The sequence below is a fragment of the Pelmatolapia mariae genome, linkage group LG4 (assembly GCF_036321145.2).
Source record: "Pelmatolapia mariae isolate MD_Pm_ZW linkage group LG4, Pm_UMD_F_2, whole genome shotgun sequence".
In the NCBI taxonomy this organism is placed as follows: Eukaryota; Metazoa; Chordata; class Actinopteri; order Cichliformes; family Cichlidae; genus Pelmatolapia; species Pelmatolapia mariae.
Genome location: NC_086230.1, coordinates 4440259 through 4459658, shown reverse-complemented (window position 1 = coordinate 4459658; position 19400 = coordinate 4440259). Strand labels below are relative to the sequence as shown.

The 19400-nt window shown below is 41.0% G+C and overlaps 1 protein-coding gene across 1 annotated transcript; it reads left to right on the top strand.

The window, feature by feature from the left end:
• Window positions 1–1922: 1922 nt before the first annotated feature.
• LOC134625857 (deleted in malignant brain tumors 1 protein-like) lies at window positions 1923–18446 on the top strand. Its single transcript, XM_065470670.1, has 10 exons — window positions 1923–1969; window positions 2143–2178; window positions 2292–2606; window positions 3011–3325; window positions 3650–3661; window positions 4000–4314; window positions 4465–4779; window positions 5492–5806; window positions 8473–8799; window positions 18115–18446. Exons 1-10 carry the CDS (start codon window positions 1933–1935, stop codon window positions 18444–18446), a joined length of 2319 nt encoding a protein of 772 aa, XP_065326742.1. The 5' UTR covers window positions 1923–1932.
• The last annotated feature ends 954 nt before the right edge of the window (window positions 18447–19400 follow it).

Below are 19400 nucleotides of genomic sequence, written 5' to 3'. Positions count from 1 at the left end.
AGAGATGGTAGCTGATTAAGCAAGTGTTATGAGATAATAATAAAATGCAATTAATATTAAGGGAAGGAATTAAAAATACTGTGGGAAATAAACTAGGCTTTGTGTCCTATCTATTACTCTCTACCTGCTGTCCAACTGAGAAAAAGGCACAGTTTGCTATTGCATTAATCTATTATTTAATTACCCACACTTAACAACTCTTGCACCCAATCCATAATAAAGTAATGACAGAAAATGTTATAGAACCAAAACATTGCAGTTGTGTTCATTATTGTTTTTATTCTTGAATCACTGTTTCCTCCTCCTCTCTTACCGGATATGCCTGGACAATGTTATATCATGAGTAATCGTTTTAAAATATCTATACACATGCGTACACACACACGTAGCCATAGTATATAGAGTACTCTGGAGAAGTAAAAAATGTCACACAAGTTTGCATCATGGTGCTGATCCAGAATGCTTCCCTTATTATTTATTACTAATCTAATATAATCAGTTTCTTAATGTATTATCTTTAAAACGCAGTGTGTTTTTAATAGCATAATTATAATAATCCATAATTATGTGGATATGCATATCAGATAGTTTTTAGTGAAATAGAAGCCTTCCAGAAAGGCAGAGGAACTAAGTCCCAGTCGTCATGCAGCTTACTCTAAAAAGAAATGGTGGACAGAGCTACAGACCCCTGACACCCAGTTAGCAAACAGCTATTGACCAGCACTACTTTTGCAGTTAATAAAAGGACAGGTAGTGTTTGTCGCGCTGTTGCACACACAGCACGCTGATTTGTTTTAATTTGTCAGACAACTTACCAACGTGTACATAATAAGCTAATAGTGTGTGCTATAGACTACAGTGTACGCTGTACACCATTCTTATTGTTTTCCTTTCAGTCTGTGTCTCCCAATTAATTTGTTTCCCTACAGCTCCGCATCGGTAAGGCAGCAAAAAATGCACTTGCTCTTTGAGAGCTTGTTCCCAGCTCTTAACCAGAGCACTCTGCTGTCAAGGGTGAGCACTGTCACCATGTGACTGATGCAAGCCAGATCCTTTTATTTAGCCAAACTGTGATTAATAGTTAAATGTTATCGTTGAGGGGCACAGGCAGGACTCCACGTGCACACACACGCATAAAAAATAATAAAGAATTGCTTCAAGAAAAGGGCACTTGGGGCACCCATCAGGAAAGGGGCAGGTGCTCAAGCCCCCCCACCCCGCTGCATGTGCCTGACAATTAGTTTGTATTAACAGGCACTATGTGGCCACTACATGAAACATATGAACACTGTAATTTTTTAAATATTAACAAGAAGAGTTTACCAGCCTCTGTGCTTCTACAGTGTGCTGTTTTTTGATAGTGTGTGCCTGTAACAACCTGGTTAACTTCTTCACATTAATTTTATTTTTGTACAGATGATACCACTAAAAGATAAACAAGGCAGCTTTGCAAGATGGATTTTATAATTGTAATCTATCAATTAACTGCAGCTGAAAGGCTTTAAAAAAGTGTAATGAAAAGTGTAGAACCAGAAGAAACATAAAACACTTTCCTGCAGTTTGTAGCTGCAGGTGTTTTCACAGGTTTTGTCATTGAAATGTATTGTAGTAAAAAAACAGATGTCTAGAATGTAATCCTTCATTTATATAAAATTTAAGTGTTGACATGAAACTAGTGAAATTTAAATGAAGCATTATTCAACAAAAATGACATTGAAGATGCAAAATTACATTTAATACCATTTCACGACTGAGTTTGTCTTCTGTTGTGCATTCTGTTTTGCTCTTTAACTTGAAAAAAAAAAATAGAAAGAGGAAGTGTTTAAAGGAAAAGTGCAGTGTAAAGTACTACACAGGGTCATACACAGATTTAACTTTAGTGTTCTGCAACTGATGACTCATTTTGCACAGACCATCTTGTGTATCTTCGCCATGTGGACACAGCAGATAAACTTCTTTTTGGGCATTGGTGAGAGCTTTTTACATCACTTAATTGTTTTTCTCTTTAATGTAAACAAATCAAATATATCAGAGGATTCTTAAAATCATAGTTCATTTCATTTTAAAACAAGGACAACTTATTGCTCTGAGATTTTTCTGCTTGCACTTCAGAAGACAACAAACCTTTTTTCTTGTCTGCAGTCTCTTACCTCTTGATCTCAGCTTCTGCTGCAATGGGTCAGTTGTGTTTTTGCAAAATTATTTGCACATAATGCAGTTTTATATCAAAAGTTTAACAAAAATGTGTTACTATGTGCTATAAAAATACTGTGTATTCTGTCTTGTGTTAGACATTCAGATCAGATTAGCTGGGCGTGGGACAACTCCATGTGCTGGACGAGTTGAAATGTTCCACAACAACAGCTGGGGAACAGTCTGTGATGATGGCTGGGACCTAAATGATGCTAATGTGGTATGCAGACATTTAGGCTGTGGAACGGCGCTGAAGGCCCCTAAATCAGCTCACTTTGGTGAAGGTACAGAACAAATCTGGCTTGATGATGTGGCCTGTTCAGGAAGTGAAAGTTCTCTCACTGAGTGTCAGCACAGAGGTTTTGGGATACACAACTGCGGACATGGTGAGGACGCTGGTGTCGTCTGTTCAGGTGAGATGCTTTTTCGATCATTAATGTCAATTACTGTCAAAGGTTTTTCTTTACCCAGACATTGCATTCATCTATTATGTGTAGTCTGTGTGTCTTTTGCCCTGAAATTGAGTTTGAGCAGTCAAACTGGTTCAGTGCTGGTAAAGTAACTATACTGTACAGTATTTTGGTTTAGCTCTACTAAAGAGAAACATCTTTGTTCATCATACTTTAAAACTACCAACAGCTTTTTTAAAGAACTAATGTGAGACCATTTGCGTCATGATCTGCATGCATGTAAGAAATTACTGAAATTCAAATGTGCAAAACAAAGATGTAGAAATAGTTGTTTTCATCAAATACTGATGAACAATTCTATACAAAATACTGTTCTTTTCTTGTGTTTGTGTTTGTTTTATTTTCAGGGGTATCCATCAGATTAATTGGGCACAAGTTGACTCCGTGCTCTGGAAGAGTTGAAATTTATCATAATAACAGATGGGGTGCAGTCTGTGATGATGACTGGGACTTAAATGATGCTAAGGTGGTTTGCAGAGAGTTAAACTGTGGGACAGCACTGAGTGCTCCTCAATCAGCTTACTTCGGTGAAGGAACTGGACAAATTTGGCTCGATAATGTGGCTTGTTCAGGAAATGAAAGTTCTTTAACTCAGTGTAAGCACAGAGGACTTGGGAGACACAACTGTAAACATGGTGAGGACGCTGGTGTCATCTGTTCAGGTAAGAAAAGTTTCAGATAATGAAAATACACTGCTTGGATAAAAATACTAGACCACACGTCTTTGAATTTGGGTGTTTTCAGTTCCAGTGCCACAGGCGTCTAAAAGCACGTACTCATTTAATCTGCTTTTACAAATATTTGTAAAGGAATGAGTCTCCTAAAGAGCTCACTGAAGTGAAACATGGTACTATAATATGATACCACTGCTGGAAGAAGTCAGTTTATCAAATTTCATCCCTCCTAGATAACTGCAAGTGGAGTTATTTAATTTCAACAGCAACCCAGCAATGACTTTGCAGACCACATAAAGTTGGTCTGCCAAGATCACGGTCTAAGTCACACATGTGCATACAAATTACCAGTGGTGTGTTGACTCAGTACCTGCAGAGTGTCAAATCTCCTCTGGCATGAATAAAACTGCAAAAGGAGCTTCATGACATGGATTTCCAGAGCTGAGCAGCTCCTGTCTGTGTAAAGTAGATGGCTGGTACTTTTGTCCATATAGTGTACTGGAGACCAGCTTAAACAGTCTGTGTCATGCATATATATATATTTTTCAATTCCAGGAAAACCTATACAGTTTTCAGTGCACCAAAAAGAGTTAGTCTACATTAAAAAATACGAATGCACCTTAAAAATAATCTAGGTTTTTTTCCAAAACTTATATTTTCAGGTGTGCCCATCAGATTGGCTGGAGCTGGGTCAACTCGGTGCTCTGGAAGAGTTGAAATCTATCACAACAACAGCTGGGGAACAGTCTGTGATGACGACTGGGACTTAGTTGATGCTGAGATCTTTTGTAGAGAGTTAAACTGTGGGACGGCACTGAGTGCTCCTCACTCCGCTTACTTTGGTGAAGGAGCTGGCGAAATCTGGCTGGATGAAGTGGACTGTTCAGGAAGTGAAAGTTCTCTAACTCAGTGCCAGCACAGAGGATTTGGGAAGCATAACTGTAGTCATGGTGAGGATGCTGGTGTCATTTGTTCAGGTACTAAACTTTTAAATCAATCCTTCAAAAGAGTTATAAAGTATAGCATCAACCACTGAGGTTCAGTATCACATGATTAATGGTAAAGTGTTAATTAAAAATATTTATTCTTTCCAAAAAATTTATTTTTTTTCTGTCTTTTGTTTTCAGATGTGCCCATCAGATTAGCTGGACTTGGGTCGACTCGGTGCTCTGGAAGAGTTGAAATCAATCACAACAACAGCTGGGGAACAGTCTGTGATGACGACTGGGACTTAATTGATGCTGTGGTTGTTTGCAGAGAGTTACACTGTGGGATGGCACTGAGTGCTCCTCACTCCGCTTACTTTGGTGAAGGAATTGGCAAAATCTGGCTTGATGAAGTCGACTGTTCAGGAAGTGAAAGTTCTCTAAGTGAGTGCCAGCACACAGGATTTGGGAAACATAACTGTAGACATGGTGAGGATGCTGGTGTCGTCTGTTCAGGTAATAAAACTATGGAAAATATTTTAGGTCAGTCTTCTCTAGTGTCATACAGAAACTTTATTATAATTAAAAGACTTTTCCTTTTCAAGAAAGTCTTAATAGAAGAATCATAATTACAGTATCTCACAAAACGAGTACACCTCTCACATTTTATAAATATTTTGTTATATCTTTTCATGGGACAACACTGAAGATATGACACTTTGATACAATGTAAAGTAGTCAGTGTACAGCTTGTACAACAGTATAAATTTGCTGTCCCCTCTAAATAACCCAACATATAGACATAAATGCCTAAACCGCTGGTAACAAAAGTGAGTACATCCCTAAGTGAAAATGTCTAAACTGTGCCCAATTGGCGTCATGTGTCTTGGTGTCATGTGACTCATTACTTTTACAAGGTCTCAAGTACAAATGGGGAACAGATGTGTTGAATTTGGTGTTATTGCTCTCACGCTCTCTCACACTGTTCACTGGAAGTCTAACATGGCACATCATAGGAAAGTATTCTCTGAGGATCTGAAAAAAATAATTTTTGCTCTACACAAAGATTGCCTAGGCTATAAGAAGATTGCCAGCACCCTGAAACTGAGCTGCAGCAATGGTGGTCAAGAGCATACAGCAGTTTAACAGGACAGATTTCACTCAGAACAAACCTCGCCAAATGCACTTTAAAAATAATGTATGTTCTGTCCAAAACATATATTTTCAGGTGTGCCCATCAGATTGGCTGGAGCTGGGTCGACTCGGTGCTCTGGAAGAGTTGAAATCTATCACAATAACAGCTGGGGAACAGTCTGTGATGACGACTGGGACTTAGTTGATGCTGGGATCTTTTGTAGAGAGTTAAACTGTGGGACGGCACTGAGTGCTCCTCACTCGGCTTACTTTGGTAAAGGAGCTGGCAGAATTTGGCTTGATGAAGTGGACTGTTCAGGAAATGAAAGGTCTGTAACTCAGTGCCAGCACAGAGGATTTGGATCACATAATTGTAGACACAGTGAAGACGCTGGTGTCATCTGTTCAGGTAAGAAATCTATGGAAAATGTTTCAGGTCAGTTATTCTAGTGATATACGTAAAGTTTATTCTATCAATCCGTCCATCCATCTTCTTCCACTTATCCGGGGCTGGGTTGCAGGGGCAGCAGCCTAAGCAGTGAAGCGCCACCTCCTCCAGCTTGTCCAGGGGAACACCAAGGCATTCCCAGGCCATCTGAGAAATATTCTCTCCAGCATGTCCTGGGTCTGGCCTGGGCCCTCCTCCCAGTGGGACATGCCTGGAACACCTCACCCAGGAGGCATCCTTGTCAGATGCCTGAACCACCTCAGCTGGCTCCTTTTGATGTGGGGAGCAGCAGCTCTACTCTGATCCCCTTTTGGATGGCTGAACTTCTCACCCTATCTCTCCGCTATCTCGTTCTTTCGGTCACTATGGTCGGTCACACATAGGGTGAGGATAGGGATGTAGATCGACCAGTAAATTGAGAGCTTCGCTTTTACACTCAGCTCTCTCATCACCACAACGGACCATTGCAGCGTCCGCATCACTGCAGCACCAATCCGTCTGTCGATCTCTCGTTCCCTTCTCCCATCATTTGTGAACAAGACCCCAAGATAATTAAACTCCTCCACTTGGGGCAGGAACTCATTCCTGATCCAGAGTTGGCACTCCACCTTTTCTGGCTGAGGGCCATGGTCTCATATTTGGAGGTGCTCACTCCCACCTCTTCACACTCAGCTGCGAACCATTCCAGTGCGAGCTGGAGGCCATCACTCAATGAAGCCAAAAGGGCCACATCATCCATGAAAAGCAGAGATGAGTTTCTGAGACCACCCAAGTGAAAGCCTACGCCTAGAATTTCTGTCCATAAAAATTACAAACAGAATTGGTGACACAGGGCAGCCCTGGCGGAGCCCATCACCCACCGGGAACGAGTCCAACTTATTGCCAGGTATGCGGACCAAGCTCTTGCAACGTTTGTATAAGGATCGGCCCGTAGCAATAGGCCAGACACCCCATACTCCCGGAGCACGTCCCACGGGACACCCTGAAGGGACCAGGTCGAATGCCTTCTCCAAGTCCACAAAACACATGTAGACTGGTTGGGCAAATTCCCATGTGCCCTCAACTATCCTCGAGAGGATAAAGAGCTGATCCAGTGTTGCGCGACCAGGACAAAAAAACCGCATTTTTCCTTCTAACGGACGAACTCTCCTTTCCACCCTCCATTCCCCCTTTTTAAAAATTGGGAACCACCACCCCGGTCTGCCAATCCAGAGGTATTGCCCCTGATCTCCACTCAACATTGTAGGGGCTTGTCAACCAGGACAGCCTTACAACATCCAGAGCCTTCAGGAACTCAGGAACCCCAGAGGCTCTGGCACCAAGGAGTTGTTTAACTGCCTCAGTGACCTCACCCCTGGAGATTGGTGGGTCATCCCCTTTGTCCCCAGACTTTGTCCTCCACAGACAGTGTTGGGAAGGTTACTTTTAAAATGTATTCCATTACAGATTACAAAATACATGCCCCAAAATGTATTTTGTAACGTATTCCGTTACGTTACTAAATGAGAGTAACATATTCTGAATACTTTGGATTACTTAATATATTATCATGCTTTTTACAACTACCTGAATGTACTATTGCTGTGATTTATTACTGTTACTGAAGGTCCACGGCTCCGAACCGTAGTAAAGGGACCTCTGACTAATACGGCGGGTTCCGTGTCGGGCTCGTAGCCGAAAAATAGCTTTACTTTGTTGTGTGGGTCAACTTTGCTTGCGAGAGACAGAGAGAGGCGTTGAAAGGCTGCTCCAACAGAACTTATTGTTTTTGGAGGAAAACACGAACACAGTGCACAGTCGAGTCTTAATAGCGTACTAACAACTGGGCTCTTTAGGCACTCTTCTTGGCTGCAGTGGTTATTATTATATTTACATGCTTCCATCTCCTGTTTTTGCTCAGTGACAGCTCGTACTTTTCCACTATCCTTTTTTTCCCCCCTCTTGCTCACAGACACATAACGTGTATGGCAGTCCATTCTCCCTGCAGCACGGACTACACTGCCCAGGAGGCTACATTCTTTAGAGCTATACCTGTAGCATTCTGCCTATTACCTTAGCACAACAACAACAACAAAAAGGCGCTCTCTCACCCAGGAAACACACAGTCGCAGAGAGAGAGCGCGTCGCCCTGTAACCATGGCAACCGTAACGCTGCGCTGCCGCCTGGAACAACAGAACATAGCTGTCAAACAAAACCAAACAATCCTGACCCGCCACAATATGAAACAGGAAAGTACCGCAGTGTAATCCATTTATTTCAACAAAGTAACTGTATTCTAAATACCACCTTTTTAAACGGTAACTGTAACGGAATACAGTTACTTATATTTTGTATTTTAAATACGTAATGGCGGTACATGTATTCCGTTACTCCCCAACACTGTCCACAGAAGACATGCAAGTGGGATTAAGAAGTTTATTCTAATTAATTAGAATTTTCTTTTCAGGAAAATCTTAAAAGAAAAATCATAATATAGTTTGTTTTGCACTCGGACTAGCTTGATTCCCCTTGTTCCCCTGAAAACTTGATATGTATAAAATCAGCTACCAAAGAACACTGATAATTATTGTGACTTAATGTTAACATTAAAAACACTGTATCTTTTATCCCAAACTTATATTTTCAGGTGTGCCCATCAGACTGGCTGGAGCTGGGTCAACTGTGTGCTCTGGAAGAGTTGAAATCTATCACAACAACAGCTGGGGAACAGTCTGTGATGACGACTGGGACTTAATTGATGCTGAGATCTTTTGTAGAGAGTTAAACTGTGGGACAGCACTGAGTGCTCCTCACTCAGCTTACTTTGGTGAAGGAGCTGGCGAAATCTGGCTTGATGAAGTGGACTGTTCAGGAAATGAAAGTTTCCTAATTGAGTGCCAGCACACAGGATTTGGGAAGCATAACTGTAGACATGGTGAGGATGCTGGTGTCATCTGTTCAGGTGAGCTACATCGTGAGGTCTTTATATACTTGGATACTATAACTAATGATACAAGGAACTCTGTCAGACTATATATTTAGAGATTATTGAAACTTTTCTACACTTACCTTTTAATACAATGGGTTTTTTTTTTTTATTTGTAAGTTTTTAAATTTAGCATTCCAGCTGTTGTAAAATGATAAATGTTCATGTTAACAGGTACTTTAAGTATTCTAGCACTCAGCCAAACAGGAAGCACTCAAAATACTCTGATTAATAATTTCCCAAACAAAATTTGAAGATTCCATGTCCCAATTGCCAGTCTTGGCAGCTGGGGATCAGTCTTCCAGGGCCTCCGCTCCTGGCCGCCGCCCGGCACACAATGCACCCGACCCCTATGGCGCCTCCTGCGGGTGGCGGTCCTGCGGGAAGATGGGCCCATGTCCCCTTTTCGGGCTGTGCCCGGCCGGGCCCCATGGACTAAGGCCCGGCCACCAGACGTTCACCCTCGGGCACCCTCCCCGGGCCTGGCTCCAGGGCGGGGCCCCGCTAACCCTATCCCGGGCAGGGTAAACTGTCCCCTCGATGTGTTCTTCATAAGGGTCTTCTGGGTGGAAGAGTTCAAGTATCTCGGGGTCTTGTTCGCGAGTGATGGGAGAAGGGAGCCGGAGATCGACAGACGGATTGGTGCTGTGGCTGCAGTGATGCGGACGCTGCACCGGTCCATCGTGGTGAAGAGGGAGCTGAGTGTAAAAGCGAAGCTCTCAATTTACCGGTCGATCTACGTCCCTACCCTCACCTATGGCCACGAGCTGTGGGTAGTGACCGAAAGAACGAGATCGTGGATACAAGCGGCGGAAATGAGCTTCCTCCGAAGGGTGGCCAGCCTCTCCCTTAGAGATAGGGTGAGAAGTTCGGCCATCCAAAAGGGGCTCAGAGTAGAGTCGCTGCTCCTCCACATCGAAAGGAGCCAGCTGAGGTGGTTCGGGCATCTGACAAGGATGCCTCCTGGGCGCCTCCTGGGTGAGGTGTTCCGGGCATGTCCCACCGGGGGGAGGGCCCGGGGCAGACCCAGGACACGCTGGAGAGATTATATCTCTCGGCTGGCCTGGGAACGCCTTGGTGTTCCCCCAGATAAGCTGGAGGAGGTGGCTGGGGAGAGGGAGTTCTGGGCTTCTCTGCTTAGGCTGCTTAGACCCGGCCCCGGATAAAGCAGATAAAGATGGATGGAAAATTTGAAGATCCATTTTTTAAGAATGACTTATTAATAGGTTAAAGAGAAGTATAAAGTCATTGATATCAGTGGTATTATTTACTAATTTAAAAGGATATGTACAACAGATCTTAAAATAAGGACAAACTATATCAGGGTTGGCACCAGAGCATTCGAACTGGATGGGTAAGCAACTTTGACAAGGGCAGATTTGGCTCAATCATTTTGTTATTCCTTTAAAAATTACATGCTGACACATCACACACGTTATTCCAGAGGCTTTAAACTAACACACATTTGAATTTTGAAGAGTACAACAACAGTCTGTCCTCTACTATTACTAAACTCACACAATGGGCCACCTTTATTAGCTACACAGCAAATTTAAGAATAATCAATAGTCATAAACATAGTCCATCATAAATTACTTTCAAGGACACATGAGCGGTACTTTACAAAATCTAACCTGTTGGTTACCACGACTGCTGCAGAAACTACTGTTAACCAAATAATTAAATTGAGCTTGCACTCTAATAATTTATTGGTGACATGGGTGGTCTTGTTTTTCATTAACAAACATGATTTAATGTAACTTGAAGTATATCAGTAGAACTCAGCTGAGGGGGCACAGCGACTTTAATGGGCAGGTCTCGTCCCCGAGACCCGTGTTTACAGGAAAATGTTTCCATTGAGGGGAAAATACTACTCTGACTACTAGCAACAGAAAAAAGGAGCTATATATAAAGTTGTTGAGACTTCAGAGTTGAGACTTTAGAAAACTTTCATTTCCACTTAAAGCAAGCTTTTTTGGAAAACCAGAAATGAAAGCAAAAAAAAACAAAACAAAACTAAATCCATGCAGTACTGAGGTATGATGTGTTCTTCTCTTTTCAACACAACACAGAGATTAACAAATTATTAAGCCTCGGACTTGGATTTAATTCCTTTCAGCGTTTGGGTGGTAATTTACTTTATTTTATTTATTTCTTCTATTGTCAAGCTCTAAGTCAGTACCTTTATGCATTAAAATCACAGTAGAAGCTGATTATTATTTACTTGATTAGGGCCCTCAATTTTAAAGTTACAATTCAGGGTTGTGAGAGGGTCTATTTATCTTTTGATAAGTAAGTCCATGATAAGGTCCCAGTAGCTTTAATGCCTAAATCTGGCCAAAGAGTGAATAAAAGCCAAATGCATTTGTCATTGAACAAATAAGGTTCATGTATTAAAACAGAGTTTGTATATGTCCGTTTTTAGAAATGCATGATTGTTTTGGTTTAAATCTTTTTATATTATCAAACATAATGTGCAATCATGTGACAAACCAACTTCTATAAAGATAAATTAAAGTTAATTGACTTGATGTTAGTGATGTAGCAAATCAGAAGTATTGGTCAGGCTAGCAAAAAACTGACTACATTAGCTTAATATCAGGCTTTTTACCGTATTTCATCTTATTTTCCATTTTAATATCTAGAATCCCTGCAGAAACCCAGCATCTCTCTGACATCTCCAAGCGGAGGTCTGGTCTGGGGTCCTGAAGGTGCAGAGATCACCAAAGGTTACAGCTTTGTCTTCACCTGCCTTATGAACTTCAGCTCCACTCCAGGCAGTTTCATTCTCATCTTCTCGGGCTCCAACATCACACACATCAAGACAGCTGTCAACAACTCAGCTTCCTTTAGTTTCCCTGCAGCTGAGTATGGACACCAGGGCAACTACAGCTGTGTATATGAAGCAACAGCAATGCTGTCAAGGAAATTCACTTCTCTGGAGGCAGAACCGATTCATGTCATCATTAAATGTAAGTAGACTCTAGGAATTGAACAGTTGAACCATTGTTACATAGAAAAGAAACGTGGACACTGAAATGACATACAGTAAACTCTGTGAACCAGAGGGACACTACAGACCGCATTTACATTGCCACATGTTGATGCTGAAATCATTAGCAGTATTTGTGGTCATCCATTTATATCATCCATCATGCAGCCATCAGCAGAGATCACTTTTCTGAGATAGAGCACCTAATTTCTGAACCGGTCCCATTTGTCTGGTCTTAGTTTAGATGCTTGAGAACATATCCTCAACACATCGTCTAAGTATGGATTGCATGTTTTGTCTCTGAGGCCTGCTTCCATACTATGCTGAAAAGCTGAGGGTGCATTTGTGAGGCCAAACACAATCCTGTTTGATTCATACCACATCCATGGTGTTTTGAAGGTTGTGAATTTTTTTTATCTTCACTGATGCTATCCTGATAGTAAGTTTTAGCTACACTGAACCATGAATGTGTGGTATGGAGTACTTATCGGATTTGCGTTTTTAGGTTTTCATTTTTGTGTCTGGCAAATGCACGAAACTCTTCCCTGAACATTTGTTTAACAGCTGCTTGTTGTTTGCTGGTCAAGTGTCTGAGACTGACCAGGGGATCCTACAGTTCACCCTTAGAATCACTCTGAGCCTTTTCTGTGGTTAAGAGTGGAGTCTGAATGCTTTCAACCACTACTGAATCAACCTGGTGTTCTTTTATGTACACCAGGTAACAGCCTAACCTCCTCCTATCAGTGTTCCAGCTGGCAGCCTGTTGTCTCATACTCTGTTTAAGTTAATATATATGACTTGTAAAATGAGCATGTATCTTCTAAGTTTATTTAAACATCTTTTTTGTTGTTTTACTGATTTTATAAATGTCCTTCAAACAGATCCAGTAAATTCAGTCCTGAGATATGTTTTCCTGCCACTGATTCTGCTGCTGGCAAACATTGGCCTTCATTTCTACTTCAAGGTACTGTTCATCAGAGTAAATGAATGCATGTTTACCTGGAAGAAAAGAATAGGAGCACAGTGGAAACAGGCATTTGTGTCTCTCCAGGTCACCACAAGGCAGAATTCAAAGCAAAAGGAGAACACAGAGATGCTTGTTTTCAGAGCAGAAGGAGCGACTGATGAGGAGGAAGAGGCTGGGGGAACAGAGAAAGACCTCAGACGATTTCATCACTTCAGCCAGACTTAAAATCAGCTGGTGTGATTAGATCCTTAATAGGCTTTTGAAGCTTCATGCATATCAAATAACAAACATTCTGGGAGTTACATTCTGATAGTATAGCACTCACAGATAGTACACAAAAACTTTAATATTGCTGACAATAAATAATATTGATAAAGGATATTTCAGGAAATAGTAATGAGTAGTGGCTACTATCAGTCCATCTCAATATCTCTACCCCTTGTATCATTACACACACACACACACACACACACACACAGAGTACAAGAACAAATTGCAGAAGTATTAAAGAGTAGGTAATGATACGTTTATATTATATTACACACAGTTATATTATTGCTACTACAGTGTTTTGTGGGTGTTTTTGTACTGAACTGTATCATATGTGTGTAACGTGTTGATTAATAAAATAATTTCTGTATTGTTCTCCCTCCATATTACTTTTTTAGTTTTTTAGTTCCCGTTAACGTTTCCTTCCTGTCCTCTCAGTCTTATCTCTGTATTTTGGCTTTTAGTGTCTCCCATGTTGAGTCAGTCTTTTATGTCTGTTTACGCTTTTATCTGTGTCAAGCTTGAAGGACTAAGACATCCTGGTTTTTGTATTAATTACTTCCAGTTTTATTTTGATAGTATATTATCTTGTGTGCATTATGTTTAGTTTTTCTTCCCCTGTCTGCGCTTCCCTTATCACCCTGGCATGCTGCCGTTTGCGTGTGTGTGTGTGTGTGTGTGTGTGTGTTCTGTAGTTATGTGTTTATTTTCCTTTGGTACTTTACGTTTTGCCTTTTTTTGTCTTTCAGCCTAAATACAAAGTTCGCCTTTTGTTTATCACTATCACACAGCACATGACAGATGCATCACCACACCAAAAATAGCAAGAATAGCAGTGCATTTTATGAAAAAACTGCAGCAATTGTTTCTCAGTTCTCACACTTTCACACTTGTTTGTTAGTTCATCACAGGGTGACTGTGGGTAAGGGTCAGTTTTGTTCTGAGCACCATCTTTGTGCCACAGTTTCTCCAAACTCTGGTCGCTCACAGAGGATCTAAAACACAGACTGATGTACTCAACAGTGAAATTTGTTAGAGAAAATTTTTTTTTTTTTTTTTACACTTATCTAAAGTGCAGAAGAAACTTCAGTGGACATTCTTTCACTGTTTATTGATTTATATCATTCCACAATTATATAATAATATAAGTTAGTTTAGATTTTGGATATTGCTACACTGTAGCTGATAGTGTCTAAAGGCCTGAAATGTTTACACTGATAGGGCATGTGTAAACATTCATTAAACAGGGATGTTTTAACCCATATTTAATTAAATTTATTGCATTTGATCTTTTAAAGCATTTTCCTTAATTATGACTGCTGATAGAGGTTATTATGTGAGATATTATTCATAGTTAGAGGTGGTGGTATGGACAGTGATTCGGGAAGAATGGATATCGCTTTATGTGGAGTTAGGAGTGTGATTCCCACTGCGCTGTTAGCAGCAGGGTCCGGGGGAGGAGCTGAAGTGGTGACGATTAGCAGGCTGCTTTTCCCAGGCAGACGTGGCTGCCTCTACCGCAAAAAAAAAAAACGCAGATAAACAAGGTGAGGAAATAGGTGATCTACTGCTGTAAAGGACTTTTAACAGCTTCAGTTACACTGTGTGATGTTTATGTATGAGTAATATGAATAGTAGTATGAATGAGTAATAGTGAGCTTTGTACGCCTTTAACACCGGTTAACACAATGAAACTTCACGGAAGCAGCAACAGCTGGAACAGCTGCAGAGGACAGTGGGAGGAAAAGGAGGGGCCGCCACCGAAGACACAGAGGACGGTGATAACCCGAAACTGCGTAGGAAGGTTCGCAGAACGTCCTCCACACCGTCGTCTTTATCAAAAGCAAAAGTTTCCTTTCTCTACCTGAGCACTTTTCTGACACTTTGCTACTTTTTATTCCTCCAATTTCACACAAAGATCTCGACTCTGAGATCTGACTTCTTTTTATACATTTAACAGGAACAGCATGTTGATGAACATCAATATACCAAACATAAAGTGTAAACATGCTAGATTATAGCAAAACTGCTAATTAACATCTGTAGTCCCAGGGCAGGTCATAGAAAAATTTGTAGTAAACAAAAACTTACAAATACACAACAAAAACAAAAATAAATGACACGTGTCACCCGTAAAAACGGTCACACATCTTCTTTATAACACTGAGTTCCCTACAGTGACAGCAGTTTGTCTAAATGCCTATAAAACACCTTGCAGTGCCCTCTAGGGATGGCCTTAGTGCCAACTCTGCAATCTGTCTTGATTAATAAATTCATTTAAAGGATGTGGGGGGCAAGTCCATGTAGAACATTATATGTCAAACAGGCGTACATATTGTCATCACCTCGAGCACAGTAGATTGTTCAAATTGATGGCATGGGTGCATCTACTAAAAATCTTGGATGAGTTCAAATCTGTGTGACCCTGTGTTTTTGTTGGTGTATCACACACACTGCTGTGAAAAGCAATTTTCCTCCTTCATGATTTCTCTTCTTTAGCTTTGTTTGTGCATATTTGTGTCACTTTAATGTTTCCAATCATCAATTTTAGGCCCATATTTTAAAGATTTTAAAGTGTAAAGTGTGGCTTCCAATTTAGTCCTCGGAAACATTCATGAAATTAGTTAAGATTTAAAATTGTGACATGTCTAAATAGAGACAATTCTCTAGTTGTATTTCTTTCTTTTTTTTTTCTTTTTTCTTTTTTTTTTTGCCTGTCCCGTTTGGATCTTTAGCCATCAGAATTGTTGTCTGAAGGCCAAGAAAGATGCCAAGCGGATTTACTTTACCAATTGGATCATCATGGCCTTGCCATATTGATCCATTTGATTGACCTTTATTATAATTATGTATTTATTTGACTTGATTTTTGGTTGTTACAGACGGGACAGACATGACTGGGGGATGGGAGAGGGAGAAAGAATGAAAGAAAGAGAGGGAGAGAAAGAAAAATAGAGGGGAGAAGAGATGGTGAGAAAGGGGGGAAGAAAAAAAAAGAAAAACAAACAAAACACCTGGATCACCTGTATGGAGATAAGAAAAAACAGAAGAGAAAACAAACAAGAAAGACCAACATAATAAATACAACACCATCACAATAAACTAGCTAACAGTAGATAACAGTAGATACTAAATATTAAATGTTATTGTGCAGTATGCAAGATCGACAGCGCACAATGTGCTTTGAGGTAGCAGCCAAGAAAGGTGTAGTTTGTGTCTGTGAACACCCGTGTGTACACCTGTGTGCATCAGCATGCTTGTATTCAAAAGGTTTCTCAGTGTCACGATCTGCTAGGGAGTGTGGGGAGCCATAGCCCCGTCCCCCAGGGCATGAAGCAGGTATGGAGGAGATCCAGGCCCCAGACATCCAGAAGCCCCAGAATACGAGGACCCAAGGAGGACCACCAGAGGGGCAACCGTGCCACCCTCCTGGGAAGAGCTGAGGAGGGCCCCAAACGAGAGGTCACCGAGCAGCCACGGAGCAGAGGCCCCCCCCCAGGAAGGGGCCCAGCCGGGCCACAGGTGCCAGGCCCCGCCAATCGGCCACCAGTAGTGGGTCGGTACATACATGAGCGCCCAGCCCCAGACACCAAGAACCACCAACACACCAACGTCTGAGGGCATCAGCCACTGGCAGGGAGTGTGGTGAGGGGAGATAGACCTCCATACCTTGGAGAGCCTGAGATGTTCCCAGAGAGGTGGAGTCTAATACCCAAGCTGACATATAGACACAGATGAACAGGTGCACGCAGACACAAACGTGCATTCCCACCGCCATATACACAAACAAATACTCAGCACTCACCCGACGTGGAGACAGACACAAATATACACTGTACACACATTCACACTCCCCAAACATACTTTATATCCCAGGTCCGGGTACCCCTGCTCCCTGAGGGGCAAACCATACCCGGACCCAGGAGATGTAACCCTTCTCTCTGGGGTGGAGGAAAGCAAACCGCCTCCTTATCTGCGGTAGCAGGGAGGCCCCGCATCTCAGACCCCAATCTGACGGCCAGCACCTCCTCCCAGCCCCCCAGCCCCGACGGTTAACAGAACGGGTGTGAGTGAAGACTCCAAACCTCCCTCTGCCCGCTCATATGTAGTGTTGCTGCGGCCTGTTCTAAAGTGCATTTAAAACACAGGAGGTCATGGTGCTTCCTGCCAGAGAGCAGCTCCCTCAGTGTCTATATGCATTTTAAATGCATATAGACACTCTGGTTGCATTTCTTCCCACTGCCACAATAAAAGGATTGACTTCCTTCCTCATTCAGATCATGTTCCTGAATGTTAAACTGTGAGTCCTTGCTAATACTTTTTAGGCTAAAGTTCCCTAAAATTATTAGCGCTTAACCTCAAGAAAGTATTGGGTTTTGTTTCATTTGTGTCAATATTACTTTTTAATCACCAGATGGAGGCAGTGTGTGTGTTTTTGTGGATGATGGTAGGGTTGGTGCAAATTTGCTTATATTAAATCAATATGTAATATCCGAGAGTCACTAGATTACTCGAGCAGTTTTATTTATTTATGTTTTTTAAACTGAATTTTTAAAGATGTGGTGAGCTCCAGTCTTTAGAGCTGCTCGTGTCAAAGCCCCGTGGATGAACTAAAAAAAAAAAAAATCAAAACGAAAGGGGAAGTGTTTTGAGAGGATAAACCAAATGTGAAGTGTTTTTTGTACACTGTAGTTTTTTGTTGAGTTTACTGTCATCTGGTTCCCATAAATGACACGAAGCAGCCTCTTTTTTCAGTCATGGGGTGCAGACAGCAGAGAGTGCTTCAGTTTTTGACCTTCGGTAAGACATAATTTTATAATGCTTTTGTAGAGAGACAGTTTGGGTCTTTGAGGTTTAGCTTTCAGTGCAAATATTGATCACTTTAGATAAATGACTACAGATGTATGTGCTTACTTTACACAATAAGCAATGTCATTTTGTTCCCTCCAAAAGTTTCTTGCCTCTTGGCCTTCACTTCACCTGCTGCAGGTCAGTCTGTTCTTGTGTGTGAATTTTTTTGTTTTTTTCAACTTCAGGAAAATATTAAATATAGTTTATATTATGTGCCCGATAGGACAGATCAGACTAGCTGGTTCTGGGTCCACTCAGTGCTCTGGAAGAGTTGAAATCTATCACAGTGGCTCCTGGGGAACAGTCTGTGATGATAACTGGGACTTAAAAGATGCTTCGGTGGTGTGTAGACAGCTGGGCTGCCGGAAAGCAGTGGAGGCCACTCAGTCTGCTCACTTTGGTCAAGGAAGTGGAAATATCTGGCTTGATGATGTGGCCTGCTCAGGAAGTGAAAGTTCCCTAACTGGGTGTCAGCACAGTGGATTTGGGGCACACAACTGTAACCATGGTGAAGATGCTGGTGTCGTCTGTTCAGGTGAAACAACTTCTAGATAAGGTTTTTTTTCTAGATCACTTTATATAAACTATTGTGTATTGATATTTATTTTATTAAATGGAATTACAATAATTAAAATTCAATATCAACAATAACCGATTAATAATTGGGTTGCAAATTATTTTGGAGCACTATGTGAAAGGTTATCATTTCGTTAAACTGAGGGCTGAAATACTTGTTTTAAGCCAAAGGCCAGTTTTTTCATGCACAGGTCATTTTTAGATTCAGTGTTACCAAAAATTAGACATCCTCTATTGCATATAGGCAGATGTGTATATTTATGCACAGTGCATCATATACAAACATTTCAGAAAGGCTGTAATATAATATGATGCCATGAATTACTTGAATTAGTAAGTCATTACTGAGATTATGCTAATATAAGTTTTTAAGATTTAAGATTATAAATATATGTGTTTCTCAGAAAATGCTCTCAAAGTAGATTTTCTAATGTGAAGCTCAGATGGAAATCTTCACTTCAAGCACAACAACATACAGCAGACTTTCTGGTTTTATTCCCATTCATATTTTTTGTATAAATCCTTTACAAATATGTTTGTCCACTCTTCATGCTAAGCCTGATTTTATACACTTTATAGCTAAAAACAATGAAAGAGATTAAAAAAATAAATACGAAATGACTCAATAATGCCAACAAAATAAAAAAAAGAAACTGAAACCAATGAAAGTCTATATACTGCAATATATGCTATCTGTAGTGTGTAAAGCTTGCAGATATTTAGAAAGGACCTTATTTCCACATGAACTTAAAACAAAACACAGTAAAAAGTGTAAATTCTTCTCCAGTTAACTATAAATGGAAGAAAAAAGATAGCTGGTAAGTGTATGATCTCCTATGCTAACAGCGCTCTATGCTCTATTGTCTTTCCCATGACTTTAGTTTCTCAAAATATTTGCATGATCCAATTTATGTAACTTTCATCACATCACAT

Excerpts from the sequence above, each read along its gene's own strand:
- LOC134625857 (XM_065470670.1), top strand. The coding sequence starts at position 1,933 with ATGTGGACACAGCAGATAAACTTCTTTTTGGGCATTG. Across the intron at positions 2,179-2,291 it reads CTCAGCTTCTGCTGCAATGG|ACATTCAGATCAGATTAGCT; the intron begins GTCAGTTGTGTT and ends GTCTTGTGTTAG. Across the intron at positions 5,807-8,472 it reads CGCTGGTGTCATCTGTTCAG|GTGTGCCCATCAGACTGGCT; the intron begins GTAAGAAATCTA and ends TTATATTTTCAG.